The following is an 11488-nucleotide window of genomic DNA, read 5'->3' as shown; positions in this document are numbered from 1 at the left end:
ATCCTTGATTGGCCGTTCTTTCACTCCGAATTTCACTCCGAACTGAGCCGCCGAAGGAGGAGCAGGAAGCTTGTTCAGTACGCCCGCTTGGCCATCCCTGCCGTCTGCGGAGCTCAAGGATCAAAAAGTGCGCGAGAGCTCAAAACCTGACGAAGCTAGCGATGGTCTGCTGCCAGCTCTGTAGGACGGGGGTCCCGCCCAAGATGAGGCCAGGTGAGGCCTGAAACACAGGTACCTTCCATTGTAAGTAAACGGGGGGGCTCTCCGAGCTCCATCAGAGTCAGTGCAGCTGGTGCAGAAACCAGCTGGGGCACCCCCAAAAAGAGGGGGACATATATGAGTGCAAAAGCCATGTGGGGTCCATCCCTGGTCCATAATCAGTGTGTGATGCCCTCAGCCCCTCTGATTCAGAGGATATGATGGTGACCTATTAGAATAACTAGAGGGGGGCGCAGCGGGACCAGGCTTGGAGACCCCCGATTTTGGTTCACCAGTGACACTACAGTAACTGGTAGAGGGCTCTGTAGCTAGAGGGGTGGAGACCTTCTGATTTGGGGTGTCCTGTAAGACTAGCTGGACTGAAGACATGCCGGCCGGCCAGCCAGCCCCCCAGGATCAGGACTGGACAGCGCTGCTTAACAACGGCTCCAACATGGGGACCCTGCAATTTTCTATCTGCACACCTCGGGAATCGGACACTGGAAGGAATGGAGCCCAACGTCCTGGAATGTGCGTGCATTTCACGTGTGTGTATGTGAGCAAGTGTGCACGTGTGCACGTGTGCACGTGTGCTCGTGCATGTGGGAGCAAGCGTGCACCTGTGTGTGTGCGCGTGTGCATGTTGGAGCAAGCGTGCACGTGTGTGTGCGCATGCATGTAGGAGCAAGCGTGCAGGTGTGTGTGAACCAGTGTGCACACGTGTGCGTGTGTGCACGTGCGTGTGTGTGTGGGAGCAAGTATGCACGTGTGTGTGTGTGGACGTGTGTGTGTGTGGGAGCAAGCGTGCACGTGTGTGTGTGTGGGAGCAAGCGTGCACGTGTGTGTGTGCACATGTGTGCAGCTTGTATGGGGCCACTTTAATCCCAGACCTGCGCTTGACAAACCAGGACGGATCAGCACCAGCAGGGCAGGAGCTCAGTCCTCCGCTGGGAGGGCTCTTCCTGTCCCACAGGACTCGCCCCTCTACCTCCTGGCTGGAGGGCTGTCCCCGGATACACCTGGAACCAGGCACAATACACGCCAGGGGGCCAGACTGTCGGGTGATTTGTTATTTTTTATTTGACTTTTGGCCTCCTTCGCTCGAGCCCAGAACCGATCAGCCCTTTCTACCCGTCTACGCAAGACGGGCCCCTTTACAGCCCGGAACGAACATATCAGCGTGTCCAACGGCAAAGCACACTGGGCTCAGCGGGGCAGAGAGGCAGGAGCTCACACAAGGACCGTCTTGCATTTGATGTGCATTTCCATCACTTTTATTAGACCATGTTTGCGCAGAAGACAGGAGAAACAAAAATGTCTGACATACAGGTGATGCCCATGTATCCCCAGTTCTCCAGCTGCTGGTTGGCTCTATCACTCCCTCTCCACATGGGTGGTCCTCCGCTCCCTGTCCCCGCCTCTGACTGGCCTCTGTTGATGTCTTCTCCGATTGGCTGCCTCCGCCGGGCTCCCCGGCTTCCCATTGGCTGCTGGCCTGTTCTTCCCGCCCCCCGCGCTCTGGCTGCTGGAACCTCTTCCACTTCCTGCCCTGTGATTGGCCGCTGCTCTCCGATGTGGGCAGGTCTCTGCTCTCAGGCCTAATGGGCCCTTTGCGAGTTCCCCTCCCGCCCCTGCGCTCCGATTGGTTCGCCTGTTCGGCCCTTTCCGGGGTCTGCTCAGGTAGTACGAAGGGCTGATTGGCTGCTGCCGTGACAGAGGTGGAAGCTGATTGGCTAGAAGGATCTGGGGACGAGCTGCCTTCCGCAGGACCCTGCAGACGGAGGAGCAAGAGAAACAGAACCGTAAGATTTAAAAATCCTCAAGGGGGAAAGAAATAAAAGACGAGGCACAAGGTCAGTAGCCCCGTTATCTCCTCAGTTAACAAGGTCACACTCAAGTCCAGCGCTGTACGCGTGCAGACACAGTGTGTGACTTCGCCTGGCTCACCTCATTGATGTGAATCAGGAACTTGTTTCGCTCTGCCTCGGGGTCGATGACGCCGCCCTGCGCGCGCTGGCGTTCCAGAACCTTCTTCAGCTCCTCCCACTGCTGCCTAAACCCCGCCCCCGGGGAGAAGGTTTCCCATAGCAACCAGGATGGAAGAGAGAGAGAAGGGGACAGGTCAGACAGACACACTGTAAATCAGGGGTCTCTAATTCTGTTTGTGGGGAGCCCCAGTCCAGTTCGTCTCATAGGTCACCCCAGATCTCCAGCCCTGGTCCTGGAGCTGTAAGAATGAGATTGGCTGACGGACTGAAGAGCAACAGGAAGAGAGTGCGGCCTCACCTTGGGGAACTGAGGGGCAGGCGAGGTCTGTAGAGCTTCCAGGTCATAGGTCAAAGGTTCCCGGCACACTGGGCACACCACCGTCGGCTCCTGTGTGAGCGAGGGAGAGATCCGAAGATTGTGTTTCCAGAAGAGGCCCCGTACTGTCAACGCGAGGCTCACCTCAGCTTCAAGAGCCAGGTAACGACAGTGATCGCGAAGCCCCATCTCCCTCCCTGATCAATCCCCCAGCGAGCCCAGACCTGGCTCATCCCACCCATCTTTCAATCCTGTCCGGTCCGGTCCGGTCCTGGCCCGGCCCGGCAGGAAGGCCTTCAGCTGAGGCAGTGGAGCCGGACCTATGTCTGGACCGGGGCCCTCAATACCACCCTGCAACTCGCAACCGGCGGCCCGCTGGAGCTGAGGGGACGTTTTAACACAGGCTAACATAACAGCGTAATAACACAGGCTAACATAACACAACACAGGGTAATGTAACACAGGCTAACCTAACACAACACAGGCTAACATACAACAGGGTAAGAACACAACAGGGGGTAACAGAGCCAGCCTGTGTTGTTTCCATGAACGGGAGTTTCTCAGCCCATCACCCTGCTGGGCTCCCAGCCCAGAGAATATTCCTGAGACTGTTTCCAGCCTCTCTGCTACACCACCAGCAGGCCTGGCCTGTTTAAGACACGCTCAGTCTTAAACAGCGTGTCTGTATTAACCCCTCTCTCTCAGTGCAGTGTTAATGTACTGGAGTGTCCAGTCAGTGTGTCTGTATTAACCCCTCTCTCTCTCAGTGCAGTGTTAATGTACTGGAGTGTCCAGTCAGTGTGTCTGTACTAACCCCTCTCTCTCAGTGCAGTGTTAATGTACTGGAGTGTCCAGTCAGTGTGTCTGTATTAACCCCTCTCTCTCAGTGCAGTGTTAATGTACTGGAGTGTCCAGTCAGTGTGTCTGTATTAACCCCTCTCTCTCAGTGCAGTGTTAATGTACTGGAGTATCCAGTCAGTGTGTCTGTATTAACCCCTCTCTCTCAGTGCAGTGTTAATGTACTGTAGTGTCCAGTGTGTCTGTCTGTATTAACCCCTCTCTCTCAGTGCAGTGTTAATGTACTGGAGTGTCCAGTCAGTGTGTCTGTATTAACCCCTCTCTCTCAGTGCAGTGTTAATGTACTGGAGTGTCCAGTCAGTGTGTCTGTATTAACCCCTCTCTCTCAGTGCAGTGTTAATGTACTGGAGTGTCCAGTCAGTGTGCCTGTATTAACCCCTCTCTCTCTCAGTGCAGTGTGAATGTACTGGAGTGTCCAGTGTGTCTGAACAGCTAGCTCCGGACAGAGAGAAGAATGGAGGAGATCAGACAGTATTGCCCCAGGGATGGAAGAGGGGGGAGAGTCCCGAGAGGAGAGACCGACAGGGGACAGGAGACCCGTGTTTCAGGACTCCCTTGGAGCAGGAAGTTGCTGGCTGGCCGTGAGGATCAGGGAAGTGGAAGCAGAGCCGCGTGGCTGTCAGAGAGACGCGGGCGACGATCTCGCACGTGGATTCACAGCATTCCAGGAGCAGTGGACCGGAATGAGACAGATCCAGATACTGCGATCTGGGAGCCTGAGTGACAGAAGCAGTCCGCGGCCCCAGAGCTGTCCTTCTCCCCTTGTCCCAAAAGGAGGAGGAAGAGGAGGACGCGATGTTATCCCGCGCGCCCGTGACCGCGTGACTGTGCAGGAGGAGGTGGGGGGTGCGGGTGTCTCGTGGTCCAGGTGTCTATATATACGCACCTGTGCAGCAGTGGAAACCAACTCACGCATCGGGACAGAGCCCGTGACAGCCAGTGCGGAGAGACACGCGAGACACCCACCTACCCACGCACGCAGAGCCACCGGGGCAAGAGACACGAGGTAAGAGCGAGTTCGGGTGTGCACCGGGGTGATTCCCCTCCTTCAACCCGCCGGGGGACCCCCCCAGGCCTCTGGCGCCGGTCTGACAGAAATAGCACCCCACGCAGAATTGTGCGTGGCGGGCGTGTTTTGGGGCCGGACGCGGGAACCGACTGACGGTGAAGCGGAATTAAAGAGCGGTTTCTTTTTTTTTTTTTTAGAATTATTTTCGGTTCCCGTGATAAAATAAAACCCTTTTTTTTAAAAAAAGAAAACGAAGTCGAAGTTAGGTCGGTCTGCAGCGAACTCATCGTGGAAGAAAGAGCGCTTTCTGCAGAGAACGCAACTTGTGTCGGTTTTGCGAGTGGGAAGCGCCGGTGAATTAGCGCCGTGCGTTAGAATTCGGTTGCGCGCATTTCGCCGAAGAAACGCGGGACACTTGAATAAATGCCCACCTTCTTCAGTACTCGCCACCGCCGCCTCTAGAATAGTTACCCCTCCTCATTTACGCCATGGAGCGTTTCTCAAGCCGGCGACGGGCCTGAACGGACAGATCACTTTTTATTGCCCGAGAACGTTTTCACTCAGGAACTCGACTCCGTGGGCCGCTCATGCCCTCGACACATGCGGACACGAGTGTGTCAGAACTCTACCGACGTGTGAGAACCCCAGACATGGATCCACATTTGTAAGCGATAAGTAAACTGGACGTATTACATATCCACGTGCAGACAATAGTATGATTGATGCACGTCGTGTCGTAGTGGTAAACTAATCGATATTCCAACACAGTTTAAGTCATGGTCAGTGACTGATAGGAGCGATTAATCGGAGTCACTGCCTGGGGGACAAAGGTGTTTTTGTGTCTTGTGGCCCTGGTGCTCATCGGCCTGATGATGGGAGACGTTGACGCAGGGGGGCGCAGGCAGGCGGGTGACAGACAGCCTGTGATCCCCCCACCCAGCGGTCCCGCACGCTGGGGGCTGTTTCTGTCCCCTGGGGTGGCCGCTCCGGCCCGTCCTGTCACGCAGAGCGGGCTGGAGCGATCCCGCGCTGCTCGCCCGCCGCTGTGGCGAGTCTGAGAAACACTCCTGTCGACCAGGGCTCGTCCCCCGGCTCTCCGCCGGTTACAGCGCCGTTTCAGACGGAGACGCCCAGCTGAAAGCGCCGCCGGCGAGTAGCCCCTAAACTGCGCATTAAAGAACCGCGACGATACTCCCACACCTGTCTGTATTAACCCCTCTCTCTCAGTGCAGTGTTAATGTACTGGAGTGTCCAGTCAGTGTGTCTGTATTAACCCCTCTCTCTCTCAGTGCAGTGTTAACGCACTCGAGTGTCCAGTCAGTGTGTCTGTATTAACCCCTCTCTCTCAGTGCAGTGTTAATGTACTGGAGTGTCCAGTCAGTGTGTCTGTATTAACCCCTCTCTCTCAGTGCAGTGTTAATGTACTGGAGTGTCCAGTCAGTGTGTCTGTATTAACCCCTCTCTCTCTCTGTGCAGTGTTAACGCACTGGAGTGTCCAGTCAGTGTGTCTGTATTAACCCCTCTCTCTTAGTGCAGTGTTAATGTACTGGAGTGTCCAGTCAGTGTGTCTGTATTAACCCCTCTCTCTCAGTGCAGTGTTAATGTACTGGAGTGTCCAGTCAGTGTGTCTGTATTAACCCCTCTCTCTCAGTGCAGTGTTAATGTACTGGAGTGTCCAGTCAGTGTAGTGTCCTGTATTAACCCCTCTCTCTGTTCTCCAGATGGACTCCCTCTTTGCTGTGTTGGTCATTGTGAGCCTGCCTATGCTGGCCAGAGCCTCTGAAGGTAAGAGACTCTCACTGGAGACCCCCACACCAGGTCACTACAGTCCAGTGTGGTCTTGGCCATGACTGGAGCTGCAGGCAGAGCTGAGCAGACCAGAGTCGAAAATAAACACAGCCTGATCAGGGAGAGCAGAGTGAGGAGCAGGAGGACTCAGGGGGTTGAGGGTGTGTTGAAGCTGGACTAACTCTCTCTCTCTGTCTCTCTCCCTCCAGAGTGGTGCTACCATGACGAGACCTGCAGTAAGTCCAGCTACTCGTCTCACTCTGTAGACTCAGCCTTTCTCTGTCCTGAGACAGAATTAACCCCTTTCTCTCTGTCCTGAGTCAGAATGAACCCTTCTCTCTTTGTCCTCAGTCCGAATTAACCCCTCTCTCTCTGTTTTGACAGAGGTCTCTCTGTATTAACCCCTCTCTCTGTCTGTCCTGACACAGATCTGTCTGTATTAACCCCCCTCTCTCTCTCTGTCCTGACACAGGTCTGTCTGTATTAACCCCTCTCTCTGTCTGGCCTGACACAGGTCTGTTTGTATTAACCCCTCTCTCTGTCTGTCCTGACACAGATCTGTCTGTATTAACCCCTCTCTCTGTCTGTCCTGACACAGGTCTGTCTGTATTAACCCCTTTCTCTGTCTGTCCTGACACAGGTCTGTCTGTATTAACCCCTCTCTCTCCTCTGTGTTAGATGATGTGGTCTGGGCAGCAAAACCCATTGGCAACTGCGATGGGCAGCGCCAGTCTCCCATCGACATTGTAACAGCCAACGTGATGAAGAACACAAGCCTAACAAAGTTCTCTTTCACTGGGTACAACAACCGCACCAAGTTCAGGACAATCGCCAACATCGGACACACAGGTAAATGGAGGGCAAGGAGATGTCCAGCGACATCATCAACATCTGACACTGAGGCACATGGAGGAAGGCAGATTGCCAGGGAAAGGAAAGTGACATCATCAAAACTAGACAGCTAGAGAGAGGGCCTGTGACATCATCAGCATCAGACAGACAGATATCCAGAGAGAGGTCTGCTGGCATCATCAACATCAGACAGACAGATATCCAGAGAGAGGTCCGGTGGCATCATCACCATCAGACAGAGAAATATTCAGAGAGAGGTCCAGCGACATGATCAACCTCAGACTCTGAGATGGAGTGGCAGAGGAGCACAGTGAGGTCATCAGTAATGGACAAACAGTCTAGGAGGAGGCAGAGGGTTTGAGTGACACCAGAGGCGGACACAGAGAGGAGGGGTATGGGCTGATAAGTATGGGAGTTATATCTCGGAGTGGAACCACAGATATTCTTCTGCTCCCTGCAGTGCACTATTCCAGTGTCCGTCTGAAAGCACCAGAACACAACCTGGTGTAGACTGGCTGTTTCCCCACAGTGAGCTCCCTCAGCAGTGTCTCTCTCTTGTTGCTCGTTCTCAGTGACGCTCAAGCTCATGGAAGGAGTGGAGATCCGAGGGGGGGGTCTCTCCGACACCTACGTGGCCCAGCAGTTCCACCTGCACTGGGGCAACACCAGCTCCGGCCTGGGGTCCGAGCATACCGTCGACGGCAGGAGGTACCCCATGGAGGTGAGAGAGAGGGAAAAGGGGGTGTAAGGGAGGGTACCCCTGCCCAGAGGCTGAAGACTGGCCACCCCATTGCTATCCGGTCCCTGGCCCTTCCAGCCCGCTCCACTGCACAATTCCTCTCCAACCAACACCCGCGCCATTGTTGCCAGTCCATGGGTCACCCACTGAGCACCAACAGAACCGGCCGGAGCACAGCGTGTGACCGGGGCGGACTGGACGGGCCAGAGACGGGGGTCCTGGGTGCGAGTTGTAAACGGGGGATCTCGGACGCACAGCGGACTGCGGGACGGCTCCGTTCCTTAGAGGTGTGGATGAACCTGACCCCCCTCTGTCCCTCTCTTCCAGCTCCACGTTGTCCACCTGAAGAAGGGGTACGACCTCCAGCAGGCTCAGAATGACCCGGAGGGGATAGCGGTCCTGGGATTCCTCATCGAGGTGAGAGGACAGCCGGAAATCAGAAAAACACCCGGCCAGTTCCCACAGGGAAAGACCATCATGGTTGGACAGGGACAGAGACGGTCAGCCATTAGACACTTCAAGAGGCAGATGGTCGGTTTGGCGTTTGTGCAGCACTGATCTGTGTTTTTTGCGTTGCTAGGCAACAAACGGTACCCAGACGCCTGAGAGCTGGAGGGTGCTGACGTCACACCTGAGGAACATCAGTGAAAAAGGTGAGGATGAGGGCGCAGTGACCATGTCCTGTCACGTCCACCCGTATTGTGCATGCAGATCAAACCCACCCTCCCCTGTCCTCTCTCTGTCAGATCAGAGCATAGATCTCTCTTGGTCTCTCTCAGACACAAGTTTTGATCTCTCTCGTGCTCTGACAAGTCAGTTTGGATCTCTTCTTCTCTCTCAGATCAGAGTGTGGATCTCTCTTAGTCTCTCTCAGACACGAGTTCTCTCTCTTCCAGATCAGAGCGTGAATCTGTCTCTCTGTCTTCCAGATCAGAGCCTGGATCTCTCTCTCCGGCTCTCCTTGAACGACCTGCTCTCAGGAGTGGATCGCTCCAAGTATTACCGCTACAAGGGATCCCTGACCACCCCCAACTGCTCAGAGGCTGTGGTGTGGACGGTGTTCCAGCAGCCCCTGAGGCTCAGCGGAGACCTGGTGAGTGACCAGTGGGCACCAGCGATATCCGCGCACACGGAACCGGGCTCGGCGCGCCGAGCGAGATACCGTAGACACCGGATGCCCTGACCTACCCCGACTCCTCACTCCTTGAAAAGCAGGCAGGGTAGAATTGGGCCCTGGCAGGAGGTCTTAGCCACTGTTGAGGAGGTGGGGCTGGGTACTCTCTGAGCCCCCGAGCGCCCATGATCGAACCCGGGTCAGGGGCAGGAACACAGCTGTGCTCAATAAACCTGGGACAAGACAAAACCAGACAAGATGATACAGATCTGCTCCTCCCTCCGGCAGCGTTAACATACTGGCCAAACTTACTCATTACCCCCCTACCCCTTGTCTGGGGCCTTGGGGCTTTAGTGGGATGGTCATTCTCGGGAGTTAATTCTCAAGTCAGGTCTGCGATGACATTCAAATGTCACATCGGAAAATTCACATTTTCAACAGTGCTTTTACGAATCTCTTCCCCGGTGCGATGTACTGTCCAGCTGTACAGGGTCAATCTGTCCTGTCTTTGGGAACTCTTACAGACCGTGTCAAAGGGAGTTTGACTTTGAAAAAGTCATGCGTTACAGTGGCAAGTGCCTCACCTTTAGAATTACTTCTGAAAATGTTAAAGAGTTGTAGGGAAGTTGTTTAGAACAGTACTGAACAACAATCTAGAGTATGTAGTGTGCACAGCTGCTGTGTTAAGTAATACATCATTATGAAAAGCATCACCCCCCAATATGTTCGTAATGGTAAAAGTTAAAGTAACTTCAAAGTAATAGTAATCCATTATTCAAGTGACTTCTTACCATTAAATCACTAATTTCGTAGTCTAGGTTTAGCAGAGAAATGGGTCGACAGTCTAATTCACACTCTAATTCACATGTGCTGACCCCTCTCTCCACGCAGATCGACTTGTTCTCCACCAGCCTCTACCGCGAAACCAAGGCTGCCAGTCCGATCACCAACATCTACCGCAGCATCCAGCCCCTGAACAGGCGAACGGTGGAGGTTTCGTCCGGCTTCTCGCTGGGCCCCCTGTCCCTGACCACCACCCTCCACCTCGCTCTCCTCCTCCTCGCCGCCCAGCTCTGGGGATGAGAGGGACCGGGAGGAAAGAAGGGCCAGATGATGGTCTCGCCCGCCTCGTCTCCAAGAGCATCAAGGACTGCCCGTCTTCTGTCGGCGTCTCGCTTGGACAATATCCACTTTGGCTGAACACCCCCATCTCCTACCCAGTGCCTTGTTTTCCCATTTATTTATTTGCATAGGCAATTGTATCGAGTTGTTCATTAGTGATTAAGTGTTGATGATGTTTCACTGGTTTTAGAGTTGTAGAACAACTGACTGAGTATTGTGACACACAGCTCCCACTCCAATCCTAATGAGATACCTGGGTCCAGTGCTCAGGTTGCCTTCAGGAGCCTCTGTGCTGATAATCGTGTAGATAATTGCCTCTGCACTGACATCCTTGGCTGTGTTGTCCCACATCTCACAGTTTAGAGGCAAGATGGTGGAGTTCGGGATCGTTGATGTGCTGTCGGAGTGCTGCTCTCCGAATGTTGTTTTATTACACAGGGCAGAAGCAAAGTGTTGATGTGTTTGGTCTCAAAACAATACACTGTATGAAGGCAAACGTTATTTTATAATATTATTTAGAACCTCTACAATAAGCACAGAGTGTTAAGCACTACTCCACCATGCCTGCCGTTATTCTTTGCACTGATTTCTATGTAATTCTCTCTTTTTTGTCAGATAAATGAAGGAACAAAGAATAAAGATGCACAGAATTTTACAACCTGTTCCAAGTCTCTGTATTCTTATCCTCCCAAGGACATGCTTTTCAATCAGGATGCAGGAGGTGGTCCTGTCATTGACAGCACCACCTCCCCCTGGTCATTCATTGTAACAGCAACGGCTATGGTATTCCTACCTCGATGCCACTGCAGGGTCATGTTCACCCCTGAAGATTCTTCAGATTTCCTAAACGGTTCATTATAAAATACATGAGAAAATTACAAAAGAAAAAGCTATTGAGTTCAATTAAGTAGTCATGAGCTCTGCTCGGAGGGAACCCCGGATTGCCCCCACACTGAGGGACCCCGAGAATCAGCCAATCAGGAACCTTTCAAAGTGCTCATCCTTGACTGGCCGTTCTTTCACTCCGAACTTCACTCCGAACTGAGCCGCCGAAGGAGGAGCAGGAAGCTTGTTGGGTACGTCCACCTGGCCATCCCTGCCGTCCGCGGAGCTCAAGGATCAAAAAGTGCGCGAGAACTCAAAACCTGACGAAGCTAGCGATGGTCTGCTGCCAGCTCTGTAGGACGGGGGTCCCGCCCAAGATGAGGCCAGGTGAGGCCTGAAACACAGGTACCTTCCATTGTAAGTAAACGGGGGGGCTCTCCGAGCTCCATCAGAGTCAGTGCAGCTGGTGCAGAAACCAGTGGGGCACCCCCAAAAAGAGGGGGACATATATGAGTGCAAAAGCCATGTGGGGTCCATCCCTGGTCCATAATCAGTGTGTGATGCCCTCAGCCCCTCTGATTCAGAGGATATGATGGTGACCTATTAGAATAACTAGAGGGGGGCGCAGCGGGACCAGGCTTGGAGACCCCCGATTTTGGTTCACCAGTGACACTACAGT

General features: G+C 53.8%; 1 protein-coding gene across 1 annotated transcript; it reads left to right on the top strand.

Moving 5' to 3' along the window:
• The first annotated feature begins 4119 nt into the window (after positions 1–4119).
• LOC138238284 (carbonic anhydrase 4-like) lies at positions 4120–10646 on the top strand. Its single transcript, XM_069188461.1, has 9 exons — positions 4120–4366; positions 6091–6154; positions 6367–6393; positions 6836–7006; positions 7582–7730; positions 8076–8165; positions 8329–8401; positions 8678–8841; positions 9754–10646. The coding sequence occupies exons 2-9, from the start codon at positions 6091–6093 to the stop codon at positions 9943–9945; spliced, it is 930 nt and encodes a 309-aa protein (XP_069044562.1). The 5' UTR covers positions 4120–4366; the 3' UTR covers positions 9946–10646.
• The last annotated feature ends 842 nt before the right edge of the window (positions 10647–11488 follow it).

The sequence above is a fragment of the Lepisosteus oculatus genome, chromosome 4 (genome assembly GCF_040954835.1).
Source record: "Lepisosteus oculatus isolate fLepOcu1 chromosome 4, fLepOcu1.hap2, whole genome shotgun sequence".
NCBI lineage: Eukaryota > Metazoa > Chordata > Actinopteri > Semionotiformes > Lepisosteidae > Lepisosteus > Lepisosteus oculatus.
Note: the sequence above shows the minus strand (reverse complement) of the source record. Positions and strands in the feature narration are given on the sequence as shown.

Coding starts and splice junctions, on each gene's coding strand:
- LOC138238284 (XM_069188461.1), top strand. CDS start 6,091: ATGGACTCCCTCTTTGCTGTGTTGGTCATTGTGAGCCTGCCTATGCTG. Junction 6,155..6,366: donor GCTGGCCAGAGCCTCTGAAG/GTAAGAGACTCT, acceptor CTCTCCCTCCAG/AGTGGTGCTACCATGACGAG. Junction 8,166..8,328: donor TCCTGGGATTCCTCATCGAG/GTGAGAGGACAG, acceptor TTGCGTTGCTAG/GCAACAAACGGTACCCAGAC.